The sequence below is a fragment of the Emys orbicularis genome, chromosome 23 (genome assembly GCF_028017835.1).
Source record: "Emys orbicularis isolate rEmyOrb1 chromosome 23, rEmyOrb1.hap1, whole genome shotgun sequence".
Classification (NCBI taxonomy): domain Eukaryota; kingdom Metazoa; phylum Chordata; order Testudines; family Emydidae; genus Emys; species Emys orbicularis.
Genome location: NC_088705.1, coordinates 9801876 through 9812282, shown reverse-complemented (window position 1 = coordinate 9812282; position 10407 = coordinate 9801876). Strand labels below are relative to the sequence as shown.

Sequence of the window (10407 nt, the reverse complement as noted above, 5' to 3'; positions counted from 1 at the left end):
TGGGAGTCAGGAGACATGGATTCTTTTTGCCAGCTCCGCCACTGACCTGATGTGCCCCCTTGGGCAAGTCACTCAACCACTCAGTTTCTTCATGGGGTACTTACCTTCCTTTTTAAAAGTACGTTGAGACCCTTAGATTATAAATGCTAAATATTATTAATTCACCCGAGACAGTGCCCAAGTAAAGAGCCTCAAAATATTTTGTATTTATGTTACATTTATAATTCGAGGATCTCAATGTGCTTTACAAGCATTAATTGATTCTGTGAAGGAGGTAAGTATAATTATGTCCATTTTCAGGCTGAAGTCAATGGTCACACAGCACAGTGATTTCAATGGGACTCGGGCACCTAACTTGCTTAGGTGCTTTTGAAAATCCCACTAGCTGCCTATGTGCATCTTTAGGTACCTAAACACCTTTGAAAATCTGGCCCCATGGGGATTTATACTTCACAGGTTGATTGGTGGGGAAATCAAGGGCCCAATCCTGCCAGGAGCTGAGTGCAAGTGCAGAGATGTCTCAACACCCATTATAACTATTGAGGGGCCTGATCCTCAGTGGGGCTGAGCACCCTCAGCTCCCCTGGAAGACAAAGAGCCTGCTCCTGCTTCCATTGAATCAATAAGAGTTGAAGGTGTTCAATAAACATCTGAGGGGCCTGAAGTCTTGTTTGTACTGGGAATTAGCCCCAGTCTCAGCAATTGGTGGCCAGTTACTGTTGTAGTTGCACTGGTACAAACACCCAGATCAGACAAGGAAAGCTTTGATTTGCGTGAGTGGAACTGAGCCTGGTTTCAAGCAGATGCAGCTACCCATGGAGTGACCTTGGTTGCTAGCCACCAATTGCTGAAATCAAAGCTTATCCCTAGTATAAACAAGGCCATCGACACCTTTCTGCATCCTGCAGTGTCATTATCCTTTCTTTCTGCCAAGATGCACACATTCGTAGCTGATTTGGTTAGAGTTAGGCTTGAAATAGCATATTCACTCTTGAGCCTTGATTTTCGGTAGTTTACAGTGTTCAGAAACTATGACCTTTCATACTGAAATTTCTCTTCCAAAAGGTGAACATTTTTGGAAAGCTTGAAATAAACTGGAAAATTGTTCTTATTTGCAAGGAATCCTGCAACCAAAAGCTGCTGGGCTGTGTACTGAGCTCAAGAGGAATCTGCTTGGTCTCCCACTAACAATGCCTATAAACAATGGTCTAATGCAAATTAAATGCATGATTTTCCTATACTCCATTTTCCCTGGGAGATCCCCAGCCAAGCAGTGACAAAGCCCAGCCCCACACAAAACAAATAGGTTTTATGAAACTTAAAATCGCTTCTGACGGGAGACCAAAAATGAGACATTTTATCCCAAAAGGTAAATATTTGAGAATGCTGTAAGAAATTGGAAATACATGTTGAGTATTATATATTTTTTGTATTACAGTAGGGCCAAAGAATCCACTGAGATCAGGGTTCCACTGTGTTGGTGCTGTACACACACACTCATAGTTAAAGATAGTTCTAGCCCAGACAGCATACTGTTTAAATAAACAAGGCAGACAAAGGGTTGGCAGGGGAAGAGAGGTGAAGTCATTTGCCCAAGGTGACAGAAGGAAATAGGCAGAACTGGGCTCTAGCCACTGGACAATGCTGCCTCTAAATTTTAGAGGTTATATGGGAAAGGCATCTTAGCCTTAAAGGAAAAATAATTAGTCTCAGGCCTTTTTTTATTTTTAGTTATTTACAGTGTGCAAACAAGCCAAGAAGATGTATAGAATCTGGGCACAGAGTCTGGCCCCAAGTGACTGGTAGTGGGATCCCACCCCCTCTCCCTTTTGCAGGAGGTACAGAGGACATTTCTTCATGTCTCTGCCGAGGGCCAGGCACCAGGAAGTGACAGGAATGCCAATCAAAACCCCCAAACCCAGGAAGTCATTGACTCTGTGACTCTTGAGATCATCCCATGACAAGCTCCCTTTTGTTACTAAAAGGCTTTAAAATACAAACACCTAATACACTGTTGAAATCATATGGATAATAATACTGAATACATAATAATAAAAGAAGAACACTTGATTTAGGAATGACACAAGCTCTCAGCAGGTCAACAACATTCCAAACAACATTTAAAGCAGTGTAATCACAGCACTTAAGATATTTCCTTTCTTTAAAAATGATCAGTATATATATATATATTTTATAACTAGCCCCTTGGCTACTGTTTCTTGCTGCACTGTAACATGTGGCTGCTAGCATTTAGAGTGATACACTCTGTAGATGCGGCAGCACCTGACCAAATGTTTTTCCCAGTATACCAGGTCTGTTATTGAATGGTCAAGCAGATGGATCCTGTTTCAAAACCAAAACATTACACTAGCCACTAGATCCTAAAATCGGCTCTAAAATACTGCTTAAAAATGGCTCTTGCTGTGTTGAGCTAGCTGATCCAGCTGAAAACCTAGTTCTAGGAGCTCTGCTGCTGGATGCTGTTTCCATGGAAATAGACGTTAGATAAGGGGGAAAAAAAAGAGCAAGTGTTTAAAATAATTTGTGTTTTGAAAGCTTTATAGTTTTATGTCACAATATTAACCCACCTTAAGGTGGGATTTTGTGTGTAAAATCCTTGTTTTTAAAGTATGCACAACAGGGGTGGATCCCCTTAATAAAACCTCATATTTCAATACTTCAGGTACAAAGCCTTTGAAATAAAGAGCTTGGCTCAGAACACATTAAGGCTGCTCTTCCTGGTCATTTACCTCTCATGCATATTGACTTTTGATGCAATTTAAATGAGTGGATCACAAAAATTACCAAGGGAATCATATTGAAATAATTTTTAAAGAACACACTAAAACCCAGCCAGTTCATTCAAAGTTCGTCTGGGAATGAACCACTTAGCTATGCTTAGTAATTCAATACCTCAGAACCAGAATTGTTCATAGTGTACTTCTTAACACAAATAGGGATGGTTCTTAAAGCAGCCTACATGTACATAATTATAAAATGATCATTATGGATGAAGAAATTGGACTAGCTGGCTAGCGGCATGGCTGCAGGGGTTTCCAGTGTAACTGCACAAATCTGTGAGTCATTGGCCAAGTGTACTGTATGTAACAAAAACCATCAATGAAGGCTGCATGCCATTCTTTAACTGTATTGTACCCTAATAATATTTACGTCCTTCACAGGCAGGGATGTGTGGCTTAGGGGAAGCTTCAACAAAGCATGTTGAGTCCTTTGGCTAAAAGATACTATGAAGTGCAAAGGATTTATCATATTATACTAAGTCTTGGTACTTTTAGATTGTAAATTGTTTTGGGGGCACATGTTTCACTCTGATTTCTCTTTCCTGTATTTCACTTGCATTGAAGTAACAGGTACATTTATGGCTTTATACAAATTACAGCACATGGCATATAATAATTAGCCCTTTTGTAGCATCTCCCATGAAGGTTTCTCAAAGCATTTTACATACATTAGCGAATGAAGCCGAACTACCCCCCTCTGAATTAGGTATTCATTAGGCTAAATCCCAGCCCAACGCGCAAGGCACAAAAAGGGCGTGTTGCTGTGCTGAGAACCCCTTTTAAATGGGTCGGAGCAGCCTCAATTCCCACTGAGTTCCCTGCTCCCCAGAAAGGCATTTGGTTGCAGCACCCCGGGGGGAGCTGAGGTTGCTCAGCACCTTGTAGCATTGATCTGTCCCTGTCCTGAGCACTTTCCGCCTGAAGGATGGACAAAGCCCCGGACAGCCTGGGAGCCCCAGCGCTGGGCAGAGCCTTCCTGCTGCTGACCCTGCACGGGCTAGGGCTGGCACGTGGCTCGGAGTTTGGGATCCTCCCAGGACAAGTGGGTTTCAGGGAGTGGTTGGAGGGACGGAGCCTTTGCACGGGGCTCGGGGCGTTAGCCCAGGCAGAGACAGGGGTGGGAGAAGGAGACAAAGGGAGTCCCGTTATCCCCATTTCACACGTGGGGACGGTGAGGCAGAGGCGGGGTGCGCGTGCCGCAGCGCGTGGAGGAGCCGAGCGGGGGCAGACCCTGGCGTCCTGGCCCCCAGCCCCTGCTGTCCCCAGCCCCTTCACCGCCCCCGGCCCTCCCCCACGCCCTGTTCTGTGGACTACAGCTCCCACGATGCACCAGGCGAAGGGGGCGCGCGAGCCCCCTCCGCCCCCCGCTGGGCGACACGTGCCGCCGCTCTCGGCCAATGGGGGCGGGGCGGGGCTGGTCACGTGCCATTGTTTGGCGCTTTTGTGAGCCGCAGGTCGGTTTGGAGCTGAGTGTGGCCAGCAGCGCGGACGGAGCAGGTGGGTGAGCGAGGCGGAGCGGGACAGACAGTGCCTAGGAGAGGCGCGGGGAAGTAGCGGGTCGGTGCCTGCGAGGGAGCCCACGGTGGCGGGAGGGTGGGTGTCCGTGGGCGGGGGTCGCGGGAGGGACCCCCCCGGTGCGGTTCGGCGCTGGAGGGGACGGTCGGGGCCAATGGGGGGGCTGTGTCCTCCGCCGCGCGGAAGTGGGTCAGTCTCCGTCAGGGGCCGCGGCCGCTTTGTCGCGAGGGCGAGGCGGTGGCTCGGCGCTTTCCCCGGGGGAAGGGAGCGGCCGGTCCCCGCCAGCGGAGTCGCGGCGCGGAGGGAGCGGGGCTGACAAAGAGGACGGGGCTGTGGGAGACAATGAGCCGGGGGGCGGGGTGGGGAGCGTCCCCTCCCTCCGGCTGGGGCTCTATTGTCCCCGCCGCCGTGTGGGCGGGGGGCCCCGGGGCGGTTCCCTACGGAGGTGAAGATGGGGTGGGATCAGGCTCAGGCAGCGGCGGTTGTCCCCGCTCCCCTCCCTCCTTTGACAGGACCCCGCCATTGTTCGCGGGGAAGGGGCGGCGCCCAGCGAGCTCGGCCGCCCTCGGTGCTTTAGTGGGGACCGCGGCCGCCTCGCTGCGAGGTGAGGGGCGCGGAAGGGAGCGAATCAGCCCCGTAGCTCGCAGGGCAGGGGCCGAGCCGGGGCAGGCTCCCCGGAGGCAGTGGCTGCCGCGTGAGGACCTTTGGCGCGCGGAAAGCGGGGGCCCCTATCAGGTGAAACGGGCGGGAGGGGTAGATGGGGAGGGGGACCCAGGTGCCCGGATGTTACAGTTAGCCCCGCCCCCTCCCCATAGCCCCCGCGCGCGCTCTCCAGCGGTTTGAATTCGGTGCTGTTCGAAACGCGCGTGCCGAGGGAGGGGCTTCGAGGGAGCCCTGCGTCACGCTCGCTTCTGAGTGGCTAGATGGGGCATCTGCCTGCCCCGCGCACTGTCTGGAGATTGCTCTACCTGAGGGGCAGCTCTTCGCTCTGCCCCGCTCACCCACGATAGCCAGACTGCTCCACCATTACTCTGGACCCCATTACTCTTCCAGAGCCCTGTCGGTCTGCCTTGCCTGCAAAGGGGGTCCCCCGCCCTACTATTCCAGGCTCACAGCCCTTGCCCATCTGTAGCTATTGATCTGGTTCTGATCTTCCCTATTTAACAATCCAGCTGTTTGTAGCTGTCTCACTCACCTCAATGACCAGTCATGCCTTTGTGGCTTTGAAATTATCTCTACTCTTATTTTAGTGAGGCTATCATAATCTGGCATTAAAGAAAATGGCTCAGCTATCAATCTTTAAAAGTGCAGAGTATCATGTAGTGCTTTTCATCCAATGACTTCTAAATAACCATTCTAAACAGAGTCAACATCAGTGGGACTGTACCCATTTTTGTACATGGGTAAAATGAGGCACTTGTAGCTGGCCTGTATCCAGTGGATCCTCTGGATAGAATGCTGGACTGGAACTCAAATCTGAGTTCTATTCCTGGCTCTGTTACGGCACTGCTGGGTCCTTGGGTAAGTCACTTCCCCCTCTGTGCCTCCACTTCCACATTAAAATGGGGATAATGATACTGTCCACCTTTGTAAAGTGCTTTGAGATCTATGGGTGGAAAATGACTCTAAGAGCTAAGTGTTACAAAATGATTATGCTCCGAGCGTGCTATATAATGTGGCTTGGTTTCTCTTCAGTAGATGGGTACTAGGATCAAATTTCCCTTATTTTTACGCTATGGCTATCTGCACAAGCACAACCAAAACTTAAAGTATCTTGAGACACAGCTGTCTCATTGTGACTAGTTGTCTCATTGTAGTCTTAAATATAGTGTTGACTAAGCCTAAATTGTCACTGCGATTCTCTGAAACTGGGAACAGGCTGTTGTCCTGAATCCACTTCCTTTGGACTACAGTGCCACCCCTGAAATGTAAAATATGTTACTTTCTTCAGTTTATGAAATGACTTAATTTTTGGTGAAAAAGCAGGATTAGTAGCCCTTTGTCGGGGTGGAGAAATTATTGGACTTTGTGGCCTTTGCAGTTTTGAAGTGCAAACAAGGACTGAAAATATTCAGGAGATCAACTGGGCCTAGAGGCACTGGAATAGCGGAAACTTCTCCAACTGCCTAAATTGGCCACAAACTCTCAAATCATAGAGTTAGAAGGGACCACAAGGGTTATCTGGTTGTAGTAATTAATGCCTCTTCAGTATTCTCTTATTGTAACACAAAGGGATTTTGATGGGAGTTGCATTCTGGTGTGTAAAGCAATTTTTTATTCACTCTTATGGTTATTTACTCAAAGAACTAATGACTATTAATTACTTAGGGGTTCCACTGATTGGAGTCTTTCCAGAGCACATTTCTGGTGTCTACCTTCTTAGTCATGGCTTCTTCTGGTATGTAATGTGTTAAGAACACTTTATTGAATATTCCTGTATTGTATCTTCTCAATAACTTGTAAATATTTTGAATGAAAGGGAAGTTTCTTCACTAACCTAAGTTTGATGTTAAATAAGCAGTGAGCAAAGTACTATTCTCCCGTCTCTTAATGCGGGGGTTAAGAAAACTTCAAATTAAATGCGTGTGAAAACGCATGAAAAGCTTTGTCTGGTAGCAGATGGCTTTCAGTTCATCTACATGCTATCTGGTATGGTTGATGAAAGTGACTATAAAATGTGGATGTGATGCCCTAAATCCTATAAGCAGAACAAGTCAGTTCTGCAGGAGTTTAGGAGCCATTTGTGCTCTGTCCTGAGAAACCTAGTCTGAAGTTCTGGAAGGAAGGCTGGCCTGCCGGCTAAAGCACTGCACTGGGACTTGGGAGACCAGCGTTCAATGCCTGGCTCTACCACAACTTTCTGTGGGACCTGAGGCAAGCAATTTAATCTTTGTCCTTCAGTTCTCCCTCTATAAAGTGGGGATACTTGCCTACCTAACTAGGATGTTGTGAGGATAAATTTATGTGTAAAAGTTGCACAGATACTGTTGTGGCTATGTGACTTAAGAAACAAATGTATTGTTGGCTTATGCTGCTGCTTAAAACAGGCTAATCTGCTTATTTTAAACTCTTGCTTCATTAGACAGCTGCATTATCTAAATCTAAGAATCCAGTGTAATGATGCAAAGGCAACACTTAAGTTGGCTCAAAGTACCAATGTGTCTTGTCATTCTCTTAGATATTCAGGTGAAGGAGCTGGAAAAGCGTGCCTCTGGGCAGGCATTTGAGCTGATACTCAGTCCTCGTTCAAAAGAAGCAGTTCCAGAATTTCCCCTCTCCCCTCCAAAGAAGAAGGATCTTTCACTGGAAGAAATTCAGAAGAAGTTGGAAGCTGCAGAAGAGAGACGTAAGGTAAATCCAAAGTAATAGTAGCTTCAAGGGCCAGTCAGGTAAAGCTCACTTTAAAAAATAAAAATAAAAAAATAAAAACCCCTTTCTGATAAATCTAAACTTGCAGGACTTTCAATCTTAATATAGGCACTTGTTAGTTTGGACAACCAGCTAGCTACTCGCATGCTAGCACAGTGCTGCAAAAGAGCAGGAGAATTTCTAAAGCTCTTACTCAGTTGTGTTAAATATATCTGCAAGACCGGAACTTCATTCCCAAAGTGACCTTTCAGGGTTGCCCCAAACATGGGGGTGGTGGGACATTTAATAGGGAGAGAGAATGCTACTCTGTGATCTCCTAAAGTTTACTGAAAGGTTGTCTTCCATCTAATTCTTCTCCTACCTCTTACTTCATGGGGAAAGTCTTGGACTCCTTCTCCCAGAAAAATCTGGCTATTGGTAAATCTCTGAAACTCCCAATACGAAGTCCATGGTTGAAAGTTGGACTTGACATGACACCTGCTGTTGAGACGTGGCTTCAAATTCCTAATTATAACTAGGAGGGTGATAAATGCAAAGACTTTTTAACATAAACATAACATCTGATTTTTGCATAGTCTCTAGTGTCCATGGGTTCATGCTAAAACATACAGTGACTGGAGGCGGATAGAATCATCCAGAAAACTTGGCAGCAATGTGCCCTTTTTCTTTCAGAAGTGATCTAGTTTACCAGATTCTTATACTTAACTGCAAGAACTTATTTTCTTGTGTACTCAACTGTGATGGAATCTGGGCAAGTAGAGAAGGAAAGCACTGGGGATTTGTGCCTGATATGTGTTAAAAGACTACAATCACAAATTGAAATAGTCAGTAGAAAATGTTATGTTGTCTCCAATGTAGACAACTACAATTGGGACCTTGCTATATAGTTCATCTGTCTTGTGTCTAAACATGCATGGTCTATCTTGTTAGTCTCATGAAGCAGAAGTCTTGAAGCAATTAGCTGAGAAACGAGAGCATGAAAAAGAAGTTCTTCAGAAAGCAATTGAAGAAAATAATAACTTCAGCAAAATGGCAGAAGAGAAGCTGACCCACAAAATGGAAGCTAACAAAGAAAACAGAGAGGCACAAATGGCCGCTAAACTGGAGCGCTTGAGGGAGAAAGTAGGTGTAGAGTTCTAATTCCCACTTGGGAAGAACTCTTGTATGTTCTTTTCTATGCTAACCAACTAAACATACCCCACTTTGCCATTAGTTGGTTAATTGTCTAAATAGACATCTGGGGGGGGGGTGTCTTTTGGTCAGTCTCCACACTAAAGAGGATTGTATATCTTATTAAATCCCCAAAAGACCTATAGTAATTCTCTTGGGAAGAGGGACTGGAGGGAATTTATGCACTTTAAAAAAGGAAGCAAGAAGTCACTGATCTTCTTCAAAACTGTGGCATATGCTACAATTCATCCAGTCAGTTGGGGGTCAGATGTGAAGGTGGAATTGGAAGATGTGGCAGCTGAAGTGTAGACATTAGTGCTGCTACAAACCTAGAGTCTTGGTTTCTTTAGTAGACTAATTCAAACAACTAATCGCTCAGTCACCTTTCCTTTCTTCAGGACAAGCATATTGAAGAAGTACGAAAGAACAAAGAAGTCAAAGAACCTGGCGAGAACGAAACTGACTGACTTCATTCTGGAAAATGACTCTCCCCCTCCCCCTAAATATCCAAAGACTGTATTGGCCAGTGGGTTTTTTTTGTTGAATTTCTAGAAAACTGATGTAGAGCTGTATAGTTAGATCCAAACTGTACACTTGCTTTGGGGACTAAAGGGGAGATCTTACATGTTTCACTTTTTCTAAAGTGTTGTCTTTCCAGTGTAGCTATCTTCTTGTTGCATCCTTTTCTACTCCAGTGCACTTGCTACTGGGCTGATGGCTAGTACTGTATAAGCTCTGTAAGACATGTTTGTGAAAGGAATATGTAGTATACTATTCCATGCTGAATATGTTACACTTCAAAATCTGACTCTGTCCCAGTTTTGTAAGATACTACTGTAACTGACTGACTTAATAAAGCTGCACAGTGCTATTATCACAAGTGAATTATTTCTGGAACTAGTATGACAATGCATTTAAAAAAATCCAACTTTTATAGATGACTGTGTCTAAAACAGACCTTCTTTAACATTAGAAAGAAAAGCCTGAAGCAGTGCTTTTTCTTACACCCAGCTACTGGATATACTGTAGTGTATGGCATCCTTTTCCCTAGAGCTGTCTTCATTGTCTTAATCTTACAATAAGAGCTTTGTTGTGGCACCTCAGCAGTTGTCAGCTGTTATGGTTCTTGTTTAAACAATTCAGAACCACCTCCCTCTGGACGCTGACACTTCAACAAATAAATCCTTGTTACCACATGACTGTGATCTGACTTTTTATGTTAAAAACAACTTTTCTGGAAACACTAAGAGAGCGATCCAAGTGTCACCATGCAGCTTTGTGGAGTGACTTCAAACTTGACACAGTTCTTGCACTAATCCAACGACAAAAAGATTTAAATTTAAAAATGGGCATCTTATCGAGACTTCCAGTACTTTGCACTGTACCAGTTTCTGTACATGGAATCTACACCTATTACCAATTAAGAGGAGCTACACTTTTTGTGAGTTAAAAAATAGTTTATTCTAACTCAAACAGTAGTTAGAACTTAAGGGAGAGATAAGCACCCAACTCCCATCGCTGTCCTTACAAAATAGTCCCCCAAAACTCTACT

General features: G+C 45.3%; 1 protein-coding gene across 2 annotated transcripts; it reads left to right on the top strand.

Moving 5' to 3' along the window:
- The first annotated feature begins 4231 nt into the window (after positions 1–4231).
- On the top strand, positions 4232–9729 carry STMN1 (stathmin 1). Of its 2 annotated transcripts, XM_065421579.1 has the most exons (6): positions 4232–4298; positions 5681–5837; positions 6645–6714; positions 7495–7667; positions 8616–8807; positions 9254–9729. In XM_065421579.1, exons 3-6 carry the CDS (start codon positions 6702–6704, stop codon positions 9320–9322), a joined length of 447 nt encoding a protein of 148 aa, XP_065277651.1. In that variant the 5' UTR covers positions 4232–4298; positions 5681–5837; positions 6645–6701; the 3' UTR covers positions 9323–9729. The 2 variants fall into 2 exon arrangements, with proteins under 2 accessions (XP_065277651.1, XP_065277650.1); XM_065421578.1 differs by lacking the exon at positions 5681–5837.
- Positions 9730–10407: the final 678 nt, after the last annotated feature.

Coding starts and splice junctions, on each gene's coding strand:
- STMN1 (XM_065421578.1), top strand. Junction 7,668..8,615: donor CTGCAGAAGAGAGACGTAAG/GTAAATCCAAAG, acceptor CTATCTTGTTAG/TCTCATGAAGCAGAAGTCTT. Junction 8,808..9,253: donor TGGAGCGCTTGAGGGAGAAA/GTAGGTGTAGAG, acceptor TCCTTTCTTCAG/GACAAGCATATTGAAGAAGT.